The sequence below is a fragment of the Ochlerotatus camptorhynchus genome, unplaced genomic scaffold (genome assembly GCF_037179485.1).
Source record: "Ochlerotatus camptorhynchus isolate MF236.1 unplaced genomic scaffold, CSIRO-AGI_Acam_v1.1 ptg000284l, whole genome shotgun sequence".
Classification (NCBI taxonomy): domain Eukaryota; kingdom Metazoa; phylum Arthropoda; class Insecta; order Diptera; family Culicidae; genus Ochlerotatus; species Ochlerotatus camptorhynchus.
This window is the reverse complement of record NW_027040773.1, coordinates 24831-47724: the sequence shown is the minus strand read 5'-3', so window position 1 is coordinate 47724 and position 22894 is coordinate 24831. Positions and strand designations below refer to the sequence as shown.

The window sequence follows — 22894 nt, the reverse complement described above, 5'->3', positions numbered from 1 at the left end:
AAATCTCACCAAATGTGGTGAGATTGAGTTTAATGATTTTTGCTTTACACCCGAACACAACCGAAGCTTCCATAATGGCTGGTAGCAGTCCCCTTCGTATCTGCCATCCGTGAAGAGTAAAAAGAGATAGCAAACTACACTTTCTTTTTTTAAGAAGACTATGTACAACGGAATCATTTTTGTGTCGAGTCAGCTCTCAGCTTGATTTTTGCACGTTGTGAATAGTCTCGCAATTTAAAAAGAGCTTTTAATATCAATATCAAGCACGATATTTTGTTCCAATATCACGCGTGATCCCAATAAGAACGGAAAAATATTATTTAATTGATGATTTTGCCAACACTGATAAATTGATAAAGTGCTCATTTAAGCAGATTTGTAGATGACATTCCAATCAATTGGCTTGTTTAGAAGTAATGTCCATTTGCTATTGACAGAGTTATAGGTGGTCAAAACTTGACCACTTTTCGTAACGCGGTCGATGTTGGTTTTTGGAAATTGCACCCCCAATATGTTGCCGTCAAAATAGCAGCTGTAGCTCATTATATCAGTGATTTTGTCAAAATATCTTAACAAAAAATAGTAGAAATTCTTATTACTGATCAGTACCAAACGTATTCCATGACACTTTAATGCTCACTGCGTGTTTATGATCATTTCTTTGATTATATTTTATATTTTATTGCAATACCTTTCGTGGTTCTTTCATAGCATCGTAATGTTTGTTTACTTTACACCTGAGGGAGAGTCGCGAAGAGAGAAAAATTGAACGTCAAATGCAGCCAGACGGCTGCTGTCACGAACTGTCATTTGGAGCCAAGCAATTTTATGATGCTTTTCTTACAGTTGAACAAGAAGGCACAAGGCGTTATTGAAATCTTGCGTAAAGTAATTTGTGACAAACTGTCGTTTCCAGCTATTTTATTCAAAGGGACACAGTTTCTTTTTAATTCATTCAAAATACACACAAATCAATATTGAAAGATACCATTAGCCAAGGTTTTGTCAAAACATCTAGTAGCATAGTAAAATATCAAACAGAAAGGTACAGTTTCTCACTGTACACTGAACAATCTCAAACAATCACTACACACTCAAAGAACACGCTATTTTGCTACGCCTGTTTTGATTTCATTTCAACGGCACAAATTTTCATGACAAGAAGAACAATTATACAATGAATTCCGTGTGTACTATCTGCTTCTCCCTCCCAGCTTTGCACTATTGGTAGTTGTTTCGACAGTTCAATAGGTAGACTTGGCTTCACTCTTGGCGTGACTCATTATACACCGACTCTAGATTAGACCATGCAATGTGTGAGGTTGAAAAACTGATGGCTCGGTTCGAAAGTCCAGAATTGCGCGTAATTTGTTTTCATCCTTCCCCCGCTCACAGTTTCGGGAAGCCTTCTTAAGACGGCCTACCGATAACTACCGATAAAAGTTTTGAGAAGCTACCGATAATGAAAAAAAAAATAATCTGGCCACCCTGGTTCTGGGAAAAAATCTATGAGAAAAACATCAACTGCAATCTGCTTTCATGGTAGTTCTGAGGAATTTTAGACTTCATGTAAAGGCTAAGCCTAAGATGGTAAACTTCAAGCGAATGTTCACGAGAAATCTCCGTTGAATATGGAATGGACTATTCTGAGGTCTTCAGAACTAATTGACAATTCCGAAACAATACTCCTGAAGTTAATTAAATTGCCTTGAAGTTCTTTTGTAGTTTGCGAAACTAGGCTGATGCTCACAATACTTCTCATTATTATTTTTTTTAACTTCTCCAAACTTTTTCGGACTTCCTAGAGTTTCTACAATTTTCCTAACGATCATAAATCTTCTCTAAAGTATTAAAAATTCACTGAATTTCTCGAAACTTTTTTTTTAAATTTATGTGATTTTTAGTGTTTTCAGTTCTCATGACGCTTGTTGTACTACCGTGAATTTAATTGAACTGTTCTCAAAATGTTTAAGCTTGTGTGAACTTCTGAACTTACATATGTGAAAACCTCAATTATTTTCTTAACATATCTAAAGTTATCTGAAAATCTGGGAACTTCTTAAAATTTCTCGCTTATTTAGTGAAACTAAAATTCCCTTTGTTTTTTGAGCTTTACTAAACTTATTTGAGATGTTTCCGAAATGTCCATAAAAGTTCCTGAAGATCTCGGTTCTTCCTTTAAGTTCCATAGACTTTTATGAAGTTCTCGAAATGTTTCTGAAGATCTGTACTTCTGTGAAGTTTTCGATGTTATTCTAAAATTTCAGAAACTTCTTTAAGCTTCCGCAGCGAAATAATTCTATGATTTTTACTGAAGTTCTCAAGATTTGTCTGAAGTTCAAATTATCGAAACTAATTCATAACTTCTTCAATAGTCTAGAGTTTCCTGATATTTTTGAAACTGCCCAAAATATTTCTCAATTTCCTTAAAATTCTGTAGGCTGCCCTGAATATCTTAGTACTTTTTAAATAGAACCCACCATTTTACTGGAATTGATTTATTTGCCTTTAAGTTCTACAATTTTAAGTTTTATAAAGTTTATAAACGCTCGCGGAACTTTGCCATAAATCACTCATTTTTCCTGAAAAGCCTGGACATCCAGCAGTTTTCTATGCTTACCTTAATTTCTTCTTAACTCTAAGGAACTCCTTGTAAGTCACTGCGAATTTCCTTAAGTTAATGTGATTTTTCTGAAGTACTGAACTGTGCTGAAGTACTCGGAACTTCACTGATTATAATGAAACAATCTGAAAATATCTAAATTTCTTGCAAGTTTTCTGGAATTTCTTGAAAATATCGGTGCTTGCTAAAAGTTCTCGCTTTTTTCGTTCTTTTTTTATTAATAGAACTTCGTTGATGTTCTCTAATCAACTAAGCAAAATTTTCGAATTTTTTTAGATTTTGAAATTTCCATGATATAACACTCTTGAAATACTCTCACATTTTCCGGATGTTCATATAGTTTTTTATTGCGTTCCAGAAGTTTCGGAGCAAACCGAAGTTTCCGGAAATTCCAGTTTATGCCATTTCCATGAAATTTTTAGAACTGCCCTTTAATTCTCTGATGTGTCTTGATGTTCTCGGAGCTTCCCTAAAACTCTCAACTCTAATGAAGGTTCCGCTATAAAATAAATGGAATTCTCGTAAAGACATTTAAACTTCCCTGGAATTCTCTGGATTTCTGTGAAGTTCCTGAAATATTTCTGAAGTTCATCTTATGGGTTCTCAATTATTTCAGCACATTATGGAACTATCCTGAATTTGTCTAAACTCACGCTTAAATGTTTTTAAACCAATTCAATAGTATGGGCTAAAGTTTCGGGGACTTCCGCTTAAGATTTTCTGAGATCAATAGAACTTCATTAAAATTCCTCGAAAAGCCATGATATTAAAAATGTTGTGATCTTAGACTTATTAAAATGAAGTAAGTGTTCAACTTCAACATTTAACGGTATCAAATCTAGCTGTTTATTTAAAACTGATTTTCATGTCTTCAAAACATTTGCGTTAAAAACATATTTTAACGCTTTTAATAAATAGCATTCTTATTACAAACCTGGAAATTACCCACCAAAGTTATGGAAAAGCCTGGAAAACTCAGGGAACTTTATATAGCCAAATAAGTGGACACCCTGTAGATAGAGAAGAACGATTAAATGTAAAAAAAAACTCTATACAAGATCGTCAACTTCGAATTGTTAAAAAAAATAGAACAAAATGTTGGCCTATTCAGAAGAATGATCAATCATAAAATAAATTCACGTTTAAAAAAGTTTAAAATAGTGACTTATTACAAGAAAAAGTGACTTTAGTGACTTGGCATTAAAAAAGAGACTTTTTAGTGACTGGCTTGAAAAAAGTGACCAAGTCACTAAAAAGTGACTCGCTACCAGCCCTGCATGGAGACACCGATGGGCAGCTAACAACTTGGGAGAACACAAGATGACACTAACTACTAAATCCTCAGATCTATCCGGTTTAAAAATACATCTCTAACGGGTATCGCGGGTTGTTTTCCTCGGGCCCTGAGGAATGTCGATAACTCAGATCTGGCAACACGGTGTAAGGTACATTAGACCCTTTTGCGTTGCGTTGACGTAAATTTGACAGTAAGACACTAAAGCTAGCTAAGCCAGCTGTCACTTTGCCGCAACGTGTCAAATCCGGATCTAATGTGGCTGGCCCTTCACAAAGTAAATCATTACAACCGGACGTTATAATTTCTAAGGCGGAAATCCCAAAGCTAAGCTTGTGCATACTGTTTCTTATCGTAATTCATCGAAATCTGCCGGAAAGATTTTATCTAACTCAATAAAATACAGCAATGAAATAATGGCTGATTGATAAGGCAGTGGAAACTGATTACTATTGACCTGTTTGAACGAATATTAATACAACTTAAAAAATACGAGAAGCAAATTCAAACGATGCACACCAGGAACAATCGACCTCCCATTGGAATTTAGATCATGAGTTCTTTTTAGTTTCCAAACATTAACACAAACTGCCAATGATTTCATCCTTCATACAAAAATCCCTCCATTTAGGCAGTGGGTGGTACCGTGCACCCACCGCTATGCCTTAGTTGTCCTTCAATCAAGTGAGCTGATTTTCTGTGTATAACTGATTTATGGTTGACACTAATCACATACAAAAAATCAGCGCAATTGGTTAACGGACAGCCGATAATCAGCGGGGGGTGTACGGTACCACCAACCGCATACATGGAGGGACTATTGTGAACAGGTGGGGCATAATGAGCACCCTGTATTTTAGCCAGAAATTTCTATTTATTCAAAATAGAAAATAAAATAAATTAATTCAATACCGTCACTGCAATTAATTTCTAGACAATTATTGTGTAAAACGCATTTAAACTTTGAAAAATGTCGTAAAATGTGTAAGTTGGGCCATATCTTGTCTACGCAATATAAAAATCAGATGATCCTAAATAAGGTTTTAAGAACTCAGAATACCGCGTCGTAGGTATTGATTTAGCTTAAACATGTTTTCAAAGCATAAGCAGACTGTTTGCATCATATTACATGAATACATAATATGTATTCAATTTGATATCAATACTACAATTTGATTTTTTTACATAGGGTGGGGCATTAGACTGATGCAAAATTTGGCTTTTTTGCTCCACAGTGCTTAAATGGTTTCAAATCGGGTCCTGATTAGCCTCTCAAAGTTACAACTCATTTGGTTAGAAACAGACTTCGCACAAACCATTTGAAGTTTACATGTAAATTACTATGGGAAATCTCAACTTTTTGTTCATTGCCTTCTAGTCTTTTTCCATATTGAGCTGCGGAACAGTTCGATAGCCATTCTTATAGAACATTTTCTCAGCTACAACTTTGCTCAAGATTGTTTCTATGTAAAACGAGACAAGAAAAAGTTATTAATTATTTAAGAGATTGGTAAACTTATGACATAATCAAGCAGCTGCTCTGTAGGCAACACTGTGTTTTGCAGTGTGACTAGCCCAGTGGCAGGCGCGTAGGCTACATGTTATACCGTGACAGCGGGCCCAGCACAGCAAAATAAATTATTTGAGCCCGGGACATGCTGCATACTGTCAAACGCTGCTGTTGGTATAGGCCTTGTCACTGCCCTAAGTGTGACATAGTAGCCATGATTTGTGTGTCCTATTCAACGCCCCAGAAACGCCAATGTTGCCTGCTGACCAGTTTATTGAGCATGATCATAAGACATCAGTGCATTGAACCGTTGATAACCTTCGATCCTTGCATTTAATTAAAAAGTAGTCTTGAGCAAAGTTGTAGCTGGGAAAATTTCCTACAAGTACAGTTGAAAACTTTTGATGCAGACAAATATGGTGAATTATTAAATAGACATGAACAAAAATCTTGGTTTTACCATAGTAATTCCCATACAAACTTCAATTGGTTTGTGCCATCTCAGTTTCTCACCAAATGGGTTCAAATTTTGAGAGGTTAGTCAGGATCCGATTTGGAATCGTTTAAGTATTGTGGAGCGAAAATTTCAAATTTTGCATCACTCTAGTGGGACATAGTGAGCAACCGTCGGATGGGTAGAGTGAGCAGAGAAAAGAAAGTAACCTCACGAATTTAGCAGTGGTTTGTTTTTGTTTTGATGCGTATCGCAAGTGTCGGTAATATTGTCCGCAATTACAAGAAGAGTTCAGTTCTGTAAAAGTGGTCAAAGGACAGTGGAAGCAGTAAACCGTGGGGAATCCGTGAATCAAACGTCTCGTGAGTATTGGGGTCCACGTACAACTCTAGGACGTTACGTTATTTCGGTGACTCCACCAAAAGCATATCGGATCATTTGCTACTGTTTTTTTTGGACGCTGAGGAAAATGAACTGGTGTCGCATATCCTAAAGCTGGAAGTTTCCTGTTACGGAATAACTGTTCAAGACATCCGCAGCTTGGCTTTTCAGGTGGCGGTTCGGAATAAAATACAGCACCCGTTAAACGTCGAGAGTCAACTGGCTGGCAAAGACTGGCTCAGGGGTTTCCGGAATGTATTCTACCCCTCAATCCACTAATACCTCGTAGACATTTGGACAAAGGTTTAACCTTTCAAGAGTATACATGAAACAATCAATTTGTACAAAACGTGGCTGCCCCACCTGGTATCTTAGATTCACAATTTCACACGTTCCAAAAACATGTGGTTTTTCATCTCGTTCATTTTTTTCACATTTCAACGGTCAGTTTATGATAATAAGATACCTTTCCAAGAATTAACGCTGCAAATGTACAATTATATTGCTTACTTTATTAGATGTATGGTGAAATGCTTAACATGCCCACTATGCCCCGCCTACCCCTACCATTCCTACCAAGCAATGATTTATCACCAGGGGGCTTGAATTTCTGCGGGATTAATTTCGTCAGATATTGGTAAACGCGATAAAATTAATTTTTGCTTGTTGTTAAAAAGTATAAAAATTGCCACCCACCAGTAGCAAACCATCACTTATGAGTGAAAATTAGTGCAGTCAAATACATCGTGTAAATTACGAAAAGCCTTGAAAAACAAAGTTGGATTGATATGAAGAGTTTTGCCATTGTAGCCGCATTCCTGCTGGGACTAAGTGTAAGAATAATTCTCTTTATTGATGTTCACATTTGCTTACCAGCCAATATTTCTTACAGGCCGTACATGCGGCTCGTCCTTTATCGGAAAAAGTTCTCGAAGAGATCGAGAGGGTGCGACCGCGCTTCAAGCAGATCCAGGACTTCGTAATCCACACGATTAGTGATGCCCGGTTCAAAAGCTCGGAACAACTTGCCAAATTCCATTCGGATGTTCTCTTGGTAAAGCAAACATTTGTGATAGATGCCATCAAGAAGGAGGATGCTCTACTGTTCCAAGTAGACAATCAACCATCAACGGTGGATACATCTTGCCTTTCGTTCATCAAGACTTTGGCTGACAGTGTCATGAATCTGTCAGGAACGGGATTCTCCACCTGCATCACTGAGGCCAGTGATAGTTTGGAAAAAGTCATTTCTGCTTTCTACGCATTGCTGCAGCTAGATGAAACGGAATACATTGGCATCGGTTTGTTAGACGTTTTCAAGGGTGAGAACATCTTCTATTCTCCCGAGTCGATTCTATACAAACTGCAACAAAAAGCCGTATCAATGGAAGGCTACCCTGCATACCTGGAGGATGATTTGATAAAAACAGTTAACAACTTGGGATCAAACCTGGAATCGCTGGAAATGGCCTACATTGGATGTATGACCACCAGTGAACAAATGCTTAAGGATGGTTTCACTATGGCACAAAATCACATGAGTTTGACTTGCCGAGCTGTGCAGGTCCCGGTATCCTCTAGCCATGGTTCTGACGTTGATGCGGTAGAGACCATAGTTGTGCCGGAAGGTGGACCGTTGAAGGCTGAAGCGGTCAGACGATTCCGTGAGCGATTTGGACTGTAAGTTTAGCGATAGTTTGATCAAAATAAAGGCATTATGCTGTACAGTGTAATCCACTACCAAGTCTACTGGATCTTGGGGACTAACTGGGTACCGTCAGATTCAAGCGATATAATTGTTTTGTTGTTACCGTGCATGCACCATATTCTGAACGGTTAAAATGATCTCAATGCAACCGGATCTGAATGAAAACAATTTTGCTATTTAAAAAATATGTCTTATAGCCGTGTAGACTGAACATTTAAGTACTTTTATTAAATAAATCTGGATGGATAATTATTCAACATTTAAAAAGCGAAGATAATTCGAGGAAGAAGTTTAACCGCAGCTGTCAAATAAACAAGGCTTCAATCTTGTCAATGCACACATATTCAGCTAATTTTCATACTGGCGGTAGAACTTTGACAGTTGCGGTAGAACTCTACGGTAGCCGCCGGATGGAATTTTTTCCTAAGATCCGCAATATTTAGCCGGGAAGTTGAGCTTTTGTTGGTCGTTAAATTCAAACTACAATGCGGTTCTCCTTATTTTCCGAAACGGTTGTCGACTTCCATGACTTTCTTTGCTGACGAGCTCTTTAACTTAAAACTTCATGTACACAAAGTAACAGAGGTAGAGAAACACTTTCTAATCATTTTAAGCGCCTTACAGTTATAAAAGGTCGTACATAGCATAGGTAAAGAAAAATAACGCTACTTCAAAGTTGAACGATGGTCATTAATGTTCAAGCATTTAAAGTATGTCTTGTCGCTCAGAATATGGAACTGTTCACGATATGGTGCTTACACGGTAATTGTAATAAGCATTAAAATCTTAATAAATAAAATATAAAATATTCTTCAGAGAAAAATCAAATGTTTTTCCTTCGATTGTTGAAATTTATTTGAATATGCTATCAGCCTTATTCAACAAGATTCACATAAAATAGTATTTTTTATTTGCAATACCCTTGCGTTGCAAAATCGGTATGCTGCGCACAGTATCCCAATTAAAGTATGTTTCAATTTTACTATTATATCCAAAATTTAATATCCATAAGCTAAAAATCAAGCATCGGAAAGGACTGGTCAGTCGGATGATAAATTAAATCCAAAATATTTATTTTCGAATACCTTTGGAATTCTCTCCACCTCTAGACCACTAAAGTTATTTTTGCTGCGATAAAATGATTGAGCTTAGCAACTGTACCTACAAAGAATGTTACCGTCGCGGCTGGTGTAGCAGAAAGGTTGTGACGGAATTCAGATTTTTAAGTACGGCTTTGATGATAACAACATTGCCGACCTCAAATAGAGGCCATATATAATTTTACTTTTTTGACGTAGGATATCGGCTTTGGCAAGGCAGTGGTACCATTTCACCGTAGCAGCGTCATAAAATCATGTGATATGTTTGCCGCATTTATTTATTTTTCTGAAAAACTTAATCCATATACGGCATCACATTTCAATCACGATTGTGGCCTGACAATGAAACCATTAGTCACATCCTCGACGATGACATCCCACGTTTACATCGAAGAATGCCTGAAAAAGCGTATATTGCCATTCATCCTCAAGCATAGGGGCAAAGTCATCTTTTGGCCCGGTTTGCCCAGATGCCCTACACCAAGATGGTTCTCGTGTAGTATGCTGCCAACAAGATCGATTTTGTCCCCAAGCTAATGATTTCAAAGGAGCGACTTGGGGCCTCCCTTAGCTCAGTCGGTAAATGCGCAGCTACAAAGCAAGACCATGCTGGAGGTGGCTGGGTTCAATTCCCGATCCGGTCTAGGAATTTTTCGGGTTGGAAAATTTCTCGACTTCCCTGGGCATAGAAGTATGATTGGACTTGCCACACAATTATACCAATGCAAAAATGGTACAGGCATCGAAAGCTCTCAATTAATAACTGTGGAAGTGTATCTAGGACACTAAGTTGAGAGCACGCAATAAGCTAATATGCGATATGCAATAAGCTTGAAATGCGGAGAAGAAGAAGAAGACTTCGACGAAGCGGTGGGTAGTCAAGGACATCCAGCAAATGCGGGCAAAATTGACTGTGATCGGGTCGCTGATGGGCTCCATCAAGAGGAAGGATCGAGATTTCGTTCGAACTGGAGAAATGTAACCATCTAATGCTGTAACTTTGAAGTTTTAATAAAAGTACTGTAAAGCAACCATTAATGGACTTTTTAAACTTATTGAATCACGAATTACAGGTCTTACTCATGGTGACAAGTTCCACCAGGCATTATCTTCGGATTACATCCCGATCACCAATTTTTCGGCGGTGTTGATGTCGATATCAGTGCTAATAAATACGAACCTTAACAAACATCAGGCAGATCCTTCAGTGAAGGCCTGTTTTAAAAGATAATCCAAGTTGAAGCTTACCGTCATCAGAGTTTGGTTCAGTGTTCACATCTTATCTCCCGGACCACTCGCTTTGTGTTAAGATTGGCGCTTCCTAATCTTAAGTATTTACGGACACCTCTGACGTTCGCTATGAAAGTACATTAAGACCGCTATTGTTTTCGTTGTTTATTATAAATCTTTCTCGGCTACTGCCACCTGACTATTATATGCTGACGACATGAACATGTACATGCTCATCAATAGGATCGCTGATTGGAAAGATTTGCAACTGATTGTGGATCGTTTGCAGAGTTGGTGCTTCCTTAATTACTTGACGCCTAGCATCAACAAGGGCGTCGTGCTTCGTTCCACTATAAACCAAAACCTATCGAATATTATCAAGTTTAAAGCCTGATTGAAATTATATCACTAGTGATCGGAGTCAGAACCTGTTAACAATATTTTCGTTTATTGACTGGTGAAAATTTTATCAAAATTCATCAACGCGTTTCAAAGTTCTAGTTAAATTATAAACCAAAGAACTTCGCATAAGAAAATAAACTGCACACACAGCAAAACAATAAATGGTGCAACTTGTTTTAAAAAATCGGAAAATAGAAAAATATGGTGGCACAGCAATGAATGCGAGAGATTTGGAATTATAGTTATGTGAAATTATTGAAAGACATAAGTCTGATGGGCTGACAGAATCGGGCCATTACTGTATTGAGTATTGGTGGAGGCTTGATAGTGAGTCATAGATAGACAGCATAGATATTTTTTTATTTTGTCAAATGTTTAACCATCGTTAAATTTACAGGCCAAATCGTTCAAGGAATCGTCTGATAGCTTCAGGATCCAACGAGGCCACCGCGGGATTGCTGTCTGGTACAACTTCGGTTTGTGGAGTACTGGGTACCGGGACCTGCACAGCTCGGCAAGTCAAACTCATGTGACTTTGTGCCATTGTGAAACCATCCTTCAGCATTTGTTCACTGGTGCTCATACATCCAATGTAGGCCATTTCCAGCGATTCCAGGTTTGAACCCAAGTTGTTGATTGTTTTCATCAAATCATCCTCCAGGTATGCAGGGTAGCCTTCCATTGATACGGCCTTTTGTTGCAGCTTGTACATAAGTGACTCGGGAGAATAGAAGATGTTCTCACCCTTGAAAACATTCAACAAACCGATGCCAATGTATTCCGTTTCATCTTGCTGCAGCAATGCGTAGAAAGCAGAAATGACTTTTTCCAAACTATCACTGGCTTCAGTGATGCAGGTGGAGAATCCCGTTCCTGACAGATTCATAAAACTGTCAGCCAAGGTCTTGATGAACGAAAGGCAAGATGTATCCACCGTTGATGGTTGATTGTTTACCTGGAACAGTAGAGCATCCTCCTTCTTGATGGCATCTATCACAAATGTTTGCTTTACCAAGAGAACATCCGAATGGAATTTGGCAAGTTGTTCCGAGCTTTTCAACCGGGCATCACTAATCGTGCGGATTACAAAGTCCTGAATCTCCTTGTAGCGAGGTCGCACTTTCTCGATCTCTTCGAGAACTTTTTCCGATGATGGACGAGCCGCTTGTACGGCCTGTAAGAAATATTACCTGGTAAGCAAATCCGAACATCAATAAAAAAAAACTCATTCTTACACTTAGTCCCAGCAGAACTACGGCTACAATGGCAAAAGTCTTCATTTCAAATCAATTTATTTTCAAGGCTCTTCTTGATTTACACGATGTATATGACTGCCCTGGCTTCCAATCTCTAGTGATGGTGTGCTACTGGTGGGTTGCAATTTTTATACTTTTAACTGATTTATGCCACAAACAGCCGCAAAACCGATTTTATCGCGTTTACCTTTATCTGCCAAAATTAATCCCGCAGAAATCCATACGGTGATAAATCTTTGCTTAGTAGAAACGCGACGGCTTAATTACGTCCGCATGGCGGATGTTAGGTACGTGAAGTCATTCAAAATTATTTATGAATGAAAATCTTGACCTTGAGTCAACTTGGGAACAGATTTTGAAGGACTAGTACGCTTAAATTCAATTGAAGGTGTGGCTGGTTTACTGTTTTCGTTTCGTAAAACGCTGGGTCCTCATTGTTTACTTTCCTGTTTCGTGTTGGTTTTACAGTGCTGTTCAATATAATGGTCGTGCTGGCCGATTTCCACATTATTGTTCTAAACGTTATACGAAACAGAAGAAGTGCGCTGTAATCGCACAATCATGCGCCATAATGTCCATTTCTTCTGGACAACAACAGGTTTGTCGATAGATTCGGTATGAACTGCATGCCGTGAACAGGAATTCCATCTTCATGCTTCTGGCACACAGGATACAGAATGGCCGGTCCACCTGCTTCGATTTTCATCGTTTCCTTGTTGGCTACAGTACTTGTTCGCTAACGCGCGAATTCCACTCGCTAACTGAGCTGGCTTGTCAAACGTCAGAAAACATTGAGGGGAACTTCAATTGATTGTTCCATCGACGTTAAAAAAAATTCACGTGCATTGAATTGAAACAGTGTAAAGTTTGTTATCGATGTGAAATGAAAATAATATTTATATCCATTCGAAAACCCTTAACCAATTGTCGAACTAAATGTGACGTCTATTTTTGACGTATAACAATAGAGCTAATAAACTATAGAGGAAGAATAGCGCTGCCGTCGCTGTCGAAACATCTTTTCCTTACATCTAATAGGGACACAACTGTCAAAGCGAGAAAAAACTATGCAGTTTGACAGTTCTGTACCTGGTATTATTCAACATTGGAACAAAGGGAACACCAGCGCTATTCTTCCTCTGTAGTATATTAGCTCTATTCGTATAACTGTTTTTTAACTGGGCTACGCTACATCCCAGTTAACGAACGCCCAGTTAACGAACGCCCAGTTAAAGAACGCCCAGTTAGCGAACAAGTGCTGTACAACAAATATCCCATTTGACTTACGTATGTCCTTGAGAAGCTCCAGATCCCTTGTCATATGCCGGGTTGCTCCAGAATCGAGGTACTACCACAAACGAAGTGACAGACGGAGCGGCTCGAAAACTTTGGTAACTAACCTGCTATTTCAATTTTTCAGTGTACCACATGGCAACACCACTACTACTGGATTGTACCACATGGCAACACTACTACTGGATTGTACTAGCATTTTCACCAAATGTATTAGAATGTTTTGGTTCTATCTCTTTCACTCTACTCAAAACTGAAATGCATAAAAAAATGACAAAATGATACACTCAAAGTCATACAGTCAAAGAATCATTGTACACAAAATCAACTTTGTTCAAATCAAAACAAAAAAACTAACCCATCTGGTGGATGATGGCACAAGCTTCCAAGAAAATTCTATTACAGTGAACCACATTATTTTAATGGATTTCTTCGCCAGTTAGTCGTCTGTCACTTCGTTTGTGGTACTACTGATTCGTTTCTGGACCTTGAATCAGCGACAGTACCGTACAAAATGCATCGGTTTTCCGGACAGAACATCGCTATGTAGCCAAATTCACTGCATTTCCGACACTTTGCACTCTTTGATTCCTCTTTAGTTTCCAGTTGCTAGGGGGAACTTCCGTTTTTTCTCTAAACTTACTCTTCGCAACAAATGCTGTTTTTCACTTGGGAACGACTCTTCCTACAGCAAAATGATCCTGATCGACTCACCCTTAATAGCCAACCCAGAATTCTTGAGAGCCATGACAATAGGCTGATACCTCTCAGGCAGTCCTGCCAGTAGAAGGACAACAAAAACAGTTCCGCACAATTCCAGGTCAATCCTTATTAAAACAAACCAAATATCCGCGTCAAGCCTGTTTCCTCGAACGCTTTGGTGAGCTTCATCCAAGCTTCCCGCGCTATAGTTACGTAACGAACTGGGTAGTAATTCGCCGATTCCAAGAAAAGGACAATCTTCTCTTTTGCCTTCCTGTCCTTAAAACAATCAACGGGTTCCAACGTTCTGGTTTAGATAACCGAACAATAACGAATGAGTTCATTTATCTAATTATTAGACAGCTAGCTTCTTCCAGCCTATTACTACTGTTTCTGTTTCATCACCTTTTTTTAGGAGATTTTTAGCCTATGGTTAGTTTATCTCTGGAGAAAGGAGAGGGCTCAGAGTGAGTAACCTCTAAATACATGGTATATTAACATTTTGTAAATAACTTTGGTTGCTGGCTCGTCAACTTATATGGAAAAAAATAACAATATATAAAATAATGAAACAGAGGAACAACATAAAACAAAATTATTTAAGACAAGCTACAAACGATTAATCCAAACAAAACAGAGCGCAACTGGCATGGGTTCAATAGGGGAAATCCATCCAGCTGAGATGTACCGACGGCCGAAAGAAATTCCTGCTATACCAAGTGGTAGATTTTGGCTTCTTTTAAAAAGGTTACTAGTGCTGCCGAGTATCATTCCCGAGCAGATCTCTGATGCTGGAAGTTAGGCAGAGCGACTCCCGAAGATTTTGGAACTCCGGGCAGTTGCACAGGATGTGTTCGACGGTGTAGGGTACCCCGCAGATGATGCAGCTTCTGCGGAACGGCAGTTATAGTAGTTATAGTAGAGTTTGGTGTGCCCGGTCCGAAGCCGCGAAATCACGCGTTGATCCCTCAGGTTGTCCAGTTCGCTACATGGTCCAGTTGACCCTTTGACTTTTCGGATGAAGGCAGTTCTGTTGCGGAACCCATGCCGCTCGAATGGTCCGCATGATCTACCGTCTAACGTCCTATAGGGGTACCTTGCTGGTGAGTCTGGGACCCGATGTCCCGGCTCCGGCAAGGTGATCAGCAGACTCGTTACCTGGCACTCCGCAGTGTCCCGGAATCCATGTGCACACGGTGTTCGGTGGGGCGTACTTGATAATCGTCTGAATCCATAGGTGTTTTGGTGCTTCCGAGGTGATCGTTTGAACGACGCTGTGTGAGTCGGTTAATATAAGTATCGGTTTGTTGGCTGGCATCGTAGCGGCACGAAAGATCGCTGCAGCCTCGGCCGAGAAAACCGAGCACTGTGGAGGAAGACTGCTGTTTTCAGCAATACCGTCTCCGAAAATCCCGATACCTACTCCTTTTATCGATCGGGAGCCGTCGGTGTACCGGTGTACGTGGTCGGCATAATTGGACCCAAGTAACTCGGCGACCGATCTGCGCAGAATCACGGATGCATCCCCTGCTTTGAAGCGGTTCTTGGTCCGATTGTCTAATTGGATTCGTGAAGAGTGCCAACCTTTCTCTCCATGCCAATGGACTTTGGCCACTGGGGGAGGTCGATGTCGGCGGCCGTACGGAGGACACTGTTCCCCTCGTCGAGGAAAAAGATCCTATTGTCCGGAGGTCTTGGCGGAAAAGGCGGCGGCTTTTGTGGTAATATTTGCGTTTAAGCAGAACCGGAAAGGAAGAAGACCCGCTTCGATGCATGCGGAGTCTGCTAGAGTGGATGGCAGGAGACCAGATATGATGCGGATGTAACTGTTGTAGACAGGTGCTAGGGTTCTAACCAGCTTCTCGGAGGCGATACAATTAATTTCCGTCCCGTAAAGCAACCTACTGCCGATGATGGCTCGCGCCACCCGGAACCGAACATCGCGGTTGTTGGATCGGTGAGGCCTAGAGATCGTTTTAAGTCGTTAAGGTTGAGTCTACTGCGGCATTCCTTTTTGACCTGTTGGAAATGCTGGTCGAAGGAGAGCGTTCGGTCGATCAGTACGCCGAGGACGCGAACTGTTTTCCTGGTTGGAATGGCTTGGTCGTGGATCGTAATTGGGGTGCTATTGAAAATTTAGTCGATTGCTGAATTTATGTATGGGCCCAAATTAGGCACCAAACGAAAATTAATTATTTTATTCATGTGTTTCATTTATACATATTTGTCAAAACATCAACCTTATACCAACCGGTGGAAACTAACAATTTAAATTCCTTGAAATCATCGATATAAGTCATTGTTTACAAAAGCTGTTCGCCCTTATTCCAGCTCTATCTAGATGTATATGATATTTTTTCTCCAGAGTAAATTTTTAAAAAGGCGTATTAATAAAATTGATTTTATTTTTTCAAAAAAATCATAACATGAGTTTTATTTATTTGATCAAAATGACAACTGAAAAGAAGCTGTAGGTAATTAAACGTTCTTTGAGAAAAATATACATTGAAAGAAAAAGTATGTAAATTCATAGTAAAAAAAATAAAACGTTGATTTTCTCAAAACAACTGCCTTCAATTTTTATATTTTTTTTTGTAAGAGAAAATCTGAAGTTAAGCTCTTAAATTGGTTCAAAAATGTAAGCTGAAAAATGCTCAATTTGTTATTTTTATTCATTTGGAAAATATAAAGAAATTGCACATTTCTTAGAAAAATAATAATTTATTTAGATATACACATAATTTTTGATAAAAAAAATTTCATAAACTTTTTTTCCTTAGTCCAGCCGTTCTTAAGTTAATGTGAATTTAAAACATAATAATTATGAAAAATCAACATTTTAGACCATTTTCAAATGTTAGTCGTGATTTTTTTTGTTAATTATTTTATTTGTACAGGCACAATCGAATAAACTTTACAGAGCCATTTTCTTTATACATTATAAATGTCTTAAATCTAAAATTAAAGGATTTGAACCGATTACTCGCGGTCTTCTCGAGGTTAGTGGATGACAATTGTTTGGATCGGGAGAGGGAAAAGGAGATTTGGAATATGATTTATGATTCAAAAATTTCACTATTTCTAAAACATATACTTAATCCTATCGACGTTATATCAACTCTGTAATTATACAATTATTACAGAAACAAATTTACAAAAAAAAAAACACACACACATACAAAATACAAACTAAACACAAGGTTAATCAAATTTACAATCTATGGTTAATATTCTTCAAGAAAACATATATGAGTTGCATAAACTCCAGATCGCGTCTAGCCAAAATATCCCGAACTGGAACATTAGGTTGTCTACCTCGAGCCCGAAGGGAATCGTACAACTCGGATCTGACTCCACGGTGCTCAGCACATGACCAAATAATGTGATCTGCGTCCTGGTAACCTTGTCCACATTCACAGAGATTACTGTCCCCCAGCCCAACACGGAACAAGTGAGCGCTTAGCGAATAGTGATTGGACATGAGGCGAGACATCACACGAATGAAGTCTCGACCCACCTCCAAACCTTTGAACCAAGGACACTTCGACACCTTAGGGATGATTGAATATAACCATCGTCCCAAACTCCCTTCACTCCATTTATTTTGCCAGCTGGCGAGTGACTGTTGACGATAAATGAAGAAAAATTCGTCGAAGGCGATTTGTCGATCGTAAATATCGCCTTCCATAGCGCCCACCTTTGCAAGCGACTCCGCCTTCTCATTGCCCGGAATCGAGCAATTAGTTAGTCGTGATGTTCAGCAACAAAATGTGTTTTCCATGATTATATTAAATAACAAATAATAATTTTGAATTATTCATTCTCATATATGGTGGCTGTCAGACTTACCCGTTTGCCCAGCGCAGCGGAAGAACAACAACCCTAATGAACAAATACCATAAACAAACTGTATCCCGGATGGGTAAACTATCCCACAAATGGTTTGGATGATACCCCGACACGTCGTTAAGCTCTCTTTTATGGTTATTTTTATTAGGGAAGCGTATAAGTAAATACTCTCCTCAAAGTAAGGAGGAACGGGTGGTGGCGATTTATCACTAGGTTCCGATTAATGTTCCCAGCTGTATTTGGACGGGAATTTGATTCGCAATATCCGAGCACAGAAAGTCCATCAGCCAGTGGGTGGCTTCCTTCTACAAACTCTTGACCAGTCCCAGCCACGAGTACAGCTTGGGCCGAATAGAAAAAAATTAAATTATTTTCCACCTGTTCGACGTAGGGCGTTTCACCGACTTGGTTTTGATTTTACTGCTTGGTTGTGTTGTTCAGGGTTGCTTCTACACACCAAAAAATTCTGAATTTTACTGGCGATGTAAACATCCATGCATGCAAACATTCATACATGTAAACTTCCTTTTCACGTAAACTAGCAGCTTGCAAGAAATGTTGCTAACAAAAGTGGACAGTTGCATACAATATATGGAATATTGAATGACATGTCTCATAAATTTACACGATCTATAATCTAAACTTGTATGATATATGACGCTCCATTTATGTGCATCATAGTAACGGAAATTTACACTACTTTTTTTAGCTGTGTACTCAATTGCTATAAAAACTGGGTGTTTGGAATTTTGAAATTGTTAAATGTTGTAATGATATTTTGTACTAGTAGGTTACAAGAAGAGGTTGTACAGCAAGTGTTCGACACATAAAATCTATCAATTTCACTTCCAGAGCGTCACAGTAATCGATTCTATGATTCGTGAGCGTTCATTCAGAGTGAGCGCTCACGAATCACAAAATTGCAAATTGTGATGCTCTGAAAGCAGCATTTAGCCGGCGCTGGTGGCGTAGTGGTAAGCGCGACTGCCTTCTCACCCCAATGGGTCTGGGTTCAATCCCAGCCGAGGTCGGTGGGATTTTTCTGAGGCATAAAAATCTCTGGTCACGTCCTTCGGAAGGAAAGTAAAGCCGTTGGTCCCGGCCCATGTGTTGTTGGGTGTGATATCCTACGTAGGTGTGGAAGCTGCCTTCCTTGCACATTCGATTGCCGTCAAAGGATGGCAATCGATGTCCGTCGGTGATTGGCACTAGATTGCGGAACAGAGACCGACGTTAAATAAAGGAAAGAAGAAGAAGAAGAAGAAGAAAGCAGCATTGACAGGTTTTACGAATCAAACACATCCTTTACAACCTCTTCTTGTATCTTACTAGTATAAATTATCATTATAACTTCTAATGATTTCATAATTCACTATGCGCATTGTAAACCTATACACTATCGAAAAAATACCAGGGTCCATCGGAGTGTAATGGAAGTTTACGCATTTACGAGAGTGTATACGTTTATGATGCGCTTTGTGAATACCCCTAATGTTTTATAGCAAGTGAGTGGAAACAAGCCTGGTGTTGTTCCTTCACCTTCAAAACAATACATTTGAACTGTCAAATTGGCTGCGTTGCCAAGCATGCCGTTATTTGCTAGCACACAATGTTGGTCTGATGACTGACACTCTCGACACTGCCGGCACAGCTGCGGTACACTGAGAAAAAAGTAGGCACAACATAATGTGTTGGATAGCATGTATCTCTTCTGTTACCTTTTAAATATATCCCTGCACCAACAAATCAAGAACAAAAAATCTACAATTTATTCAAATGATAGCGGGTGGGGCTTGGGATGAATAAAAAATACGTCCGATCCGATCGACTGCTCGCATATCACTCTTAACTCTGCAAGAACTAGATCAAAATCTCATTTGTCACTATTTTTGTAATATCTTCGTTAATTTTAAACGGATTTTATAATGTTTTAAATTTGTTGGAAAGGATATTAGATCCCCTTTCTTGTGGTTTAATTGGTCACGTGGACGGGTACAATTGTAATATCAATTTTTGGTTTTCAATTTTTTTTGTTGGCTTGACATTCTCCTATTGTCATAAAACGTTGCATAATTGTGTGTTATGGGCAATCATTCACATTTTTGCAAAATACCGACCATTTTGGATCATGTTTTTTTTAATGGCATCTTTAACAATTTTCAATAAATTGTAGCACCAAAGCTGTGAGTAAAAAGTAAGTAAAAATTAAACATAATTGGTAGGAACTAAAATATCTCAAAAAGTATATTTTCAATATTTTTTAAACAAGGCTTATAAAAAAGTAAATTTTTGAAATACTTAATGGAAACAAACAATTGTAGAACATCACATTTTGGCCATGGTTTTTATTTTCTTGTTAACAAGCTTTTTTATGTAATTTTGCACAGATAACGATTTGGAATGTCGCAAATATTAATACCTGTCTAGGAATTACACATAAACAGTATGACGAGCACAGAGAGTATAAACATTTAAGAAAATGTGACCCCTCCCCCGGTATCCAGTATCTCCCCAAAGACGTAGATCCAGTTGACTTAATAGTGATTCTTATTGTACAGCATTCCTTTATTATGATAAGTGTTCAACCAACGTATAATTTACAGTCCAAATCGATTACGGAATTGCTGGATAGCTGCAGAGTCCAACCATGCTGGTGCAGTTTCTGGCACGACGTCGGGTAGTGAAGTACTGGGTACCGGGATCTGCACAGCTCGGCAAGTCAAATCCATGTGACTCCGAGCCATAGAGAAACCATCCTTCAGCATTTGTTCACTGTCGGTCATACATCCGATGTAGGCCATTTCCAGTGATTCCAAATTTGATCCGAAGTTGTTGCCTGTACGATACAGATTATCCCGCACGTGTTCTGGGTAGCCTTCCATTGCACCGGACTTCGATTGCAGTTTGTATAGAATTGACTCAGGAGAATAGAAGATGTTCTCATCCTTGAAAAGGTTCAACAAACCGATGCCAATGTACTCCATTTCATCATCCTGTAGCAATGCGTAGAAAGCAGAAACCTCCTTTTCCAAATTGTCACTAGTTTTAGTGACGCAGGTAGAGAATCCCGAGCCAGCCAGATTCATGATACTGTCCACCAAGGTCTTTATGAATGAAAGACAAGATGTGTCCACCGTTGATGGTTGATTGTCTACCTGAAACAGTAGAGCATCCTCCTTCTTGATGGCATCTACCACAAATGTTTGCTTTACCACGAGAACATCCGAATGGAATTTGGCAAGTTGTTCCGAGCTGTTCAACCGAGCATCACTAACCGTGTGGATTACGAAATCCTGGATCTCCTGGTAGTGTGGTCGTATCTTCTCGATCTCTTCGAGAACTTTTTCCGATGATGGACGAGCCGCATGTACGGCCTGTAAGAAATATTAACTGATAAACGATTCTGAACATCAACGTAGAGACTCATTCTTACACTTAGTCCCAGCAGAACTACGGCTACGATGGCAAAATGCTTCATTTCAAATTAATTTATTTTCAAAGCACTACACGATGTATTTGACTGCTCAAGATGTCACTGGCTAATGATGGTTTGCTTCTGGTGGATGGATATTTAAACTATTTGAACTGATTTGTGTCACAATTACAAATCCGAATTTATCGCGTTTACCTTTATCTGCCAAAATTAATCGCGCAGACATTAGAAACGCGTAGGCTATATACGTACCTTCAGCGAAACGGATGTAAGGTGCGAGAAGTCAAAATATTTATGAATGAAATCGTAACAATCTAATCAGACTTTGACCGTCTGGCTAGGCAATTTATTTCGATGAAACTGTTTCAGTTATAAAATTACCTTTCCATAGCTGCCATTTGTACTGTTTGTGCAAAATATCGAGTTTGAACACCTCTTTGAGTCTGATGGCACATATTAAAATGGCTCAGCTCAAAGAGGCTTTTCTCCATTCAACATTTGATGAAGAAATAAAGTCAGTTGCAATGACATATAATAGGGTAAATTTTGGCTTTGGCACCTACGACTATTCTTGGCAACCAATTTTCAAGCGGTAATTGTACAGCAGAACATCTTGTTAGATGTATTCAAACGATTCCTTGGTTAATCAGTTACAAACTGATTACATTTTGATGTCTAAACAAATTTGTCATGCCAGATTTTTACATAATGCAGCTTATTTAGAGGTGCCGATAATAGGACAATTGGGTTACACGTAAATCAAATTGAAAGGCTGCCGAAGAAAAAGAAGCTGCCAATAATTGTCACACTCACCTGGGAAGTTTAGAGCGTTGAAAAAACGATTATAGACAATTTTGAACAATTAGGTCGATTGGAATACATAAATCAGCAGGCAGCAAAAGAATGTAAACAAACAAGGTCTTCAGTTGTGTGCATGATAACGAGACAACATTGTAAAAAGAAGCATGCACGCTGCTTAGACTGACGAGAATATGTAAATTTCCCTACATAAATCTAGATCGTTTGTTACAAACAAACACAAATTGACATTTTAATATTATCAGGCGCTACTCTGCTTACTCTTCCTAAAGGAAACATAATTGAAGCAGAATCACCCTCATAATACACAGCAAAAAAATAATTTTGATATCACATCAAAGTGGATGCACTACAATCATGTCGAAAATTTCATGTAATTTTTATGACCACATAAATAAACAAATGCAGTAAAAGCAGCGTAATGTCAGTTCATGCATTGTATTAATGATAATTTTGTCCTTTTTAGCAAGTAATATTACACCATATTTTCGACATGATTGTAGTGCATCCACTTTGACGTGATATCAAAATTATTTTTTGCTGTGTATATACAAACGTATCGCCGAAATCTAATCCGGACACCGCAGTATTGTTAGACGAAAATATTTTAGATTTCCCGTGATAATGATATCACACGATACAAAAATGCTCAGATATCGCACGGTATGCGTATTGTCTGGAGCAAAGATTAGGATCAGACGGATTACAATATACGACTATGTAAACAATGGTCAGTTTTTTCCTGCATCATGTCAACTGTTCCAGACAGAAAAAAAACGATTATCAGCATTCGATAATTTATAATTGCCCACATATTTGTAGTTAATCAATTGTAACCAT

General features: G+C 38.7%; 3 protein-coding genes across 3 annotated transcripts; 1 reads left to right on the top strand and 2 right to left on the bottom strand.

Moving 5' to 3' along the window:
• The first annotated feature begins 7018 nt into the window (after positions 1–7018).
• Positions 7019–7946, top strand: LOC135706609 (uncharacterized). Its single transcript, XM_065228257.1, has 2 exons — positions 7019–7095; positions 7155–7946. Exons 1-2 carry the CDS (start codon positions 7051–7053, stop codon positions 7944–7946), a joined length of 837 nt encoding a protein of 278 aa, XP_065084329.1. The 5' UTR covers positions 7019–7050.
• A 3147-nt stretch (positions 7947–11093) lies between these two features.
• On the bottom strand, positions 11094–12051 carry LOC135706639 (uncharacterized). Its single transcript, XM_065228282.1, has 2 exons — positions 11938–12051; positions 11094–11876 (listed from the first exon to the last, which is right to left on the bottom strand). Exons 1-2 carry the CDS (start codon positions 11980–11982, stop codon positions 11094–11096), a joined length of 828 nt encoding a protein of 275 aa, XP_065084354.1. The 5' UTR covers positions 11983–12051.
• An 8348-nt stretch (positions 12052–20399) lies between these two features.
• LOC135706608 (uncharacterized) lies at positions 20400–21326 on the bottom strand. Its single transcript, XM_065228256.1, has 2 exons — positions 21236–21326; positions 20400–21176 (listed from the first exon to the last, which is right to left on the bottom strand). Exons 1-2 carry the CDS (start codon positions 21278–21280, stop codon positions 20400–20402), a joined length of 822 nt encoding a protein of 273 aa, XP_065084328.1. The 5' UTR covers positions 21281–21326.
• Positions 21327–22894: the final 1568 nt, after the last annotated feature.

Excerpts from the sequence above, each read along its gene's own strand:
- LOC135706609 (XM_065228257.1), top strand. The coding sequence starts at position 7,051 with ATGAAGAGTTTTGCCATTGTAGCCGCATTCCTGCTGGGACTAAGT. Across the intron at positions 7,096-7,154 it reads CATTCCTGCTGGGACTAAGT|GCCGTACATGCGGCTCGTCC; the intron begins GTAAGAATAATT and ends TATTTCTTACAG.
- LOC135706639 (XM_065228282.1), bottom strand. The coding sequence starts at position 11,982 with ATGAAGACTTTTGCCATTGTAGCCGTAGTTCTGCTGGGACTAAGT. Across the intron at positions 11,877-11,937 it reads TAGTTCTGCTGGGACTAAGT|GCCGTACAAGCGGCTCGTCC; the intron begins GTAAGAATGAGT and ends TATTTCTTACAG.
- LOC135706608 (XM_065228256.1), bottom strand. The coding sequence starts at position 21,280 with ATGAAGCATTTTGCCATCGTAGCCGTAGTTCTGCTGGGACTAAGT. Across the intron at positions 21,177-21,235 it reads TAGTTCTGCTGGGACTAAGT|GCCGTACATGCGGCTCGTCC; the intron begins GTAAGAATGAGT and ends TATTTCTTACAG.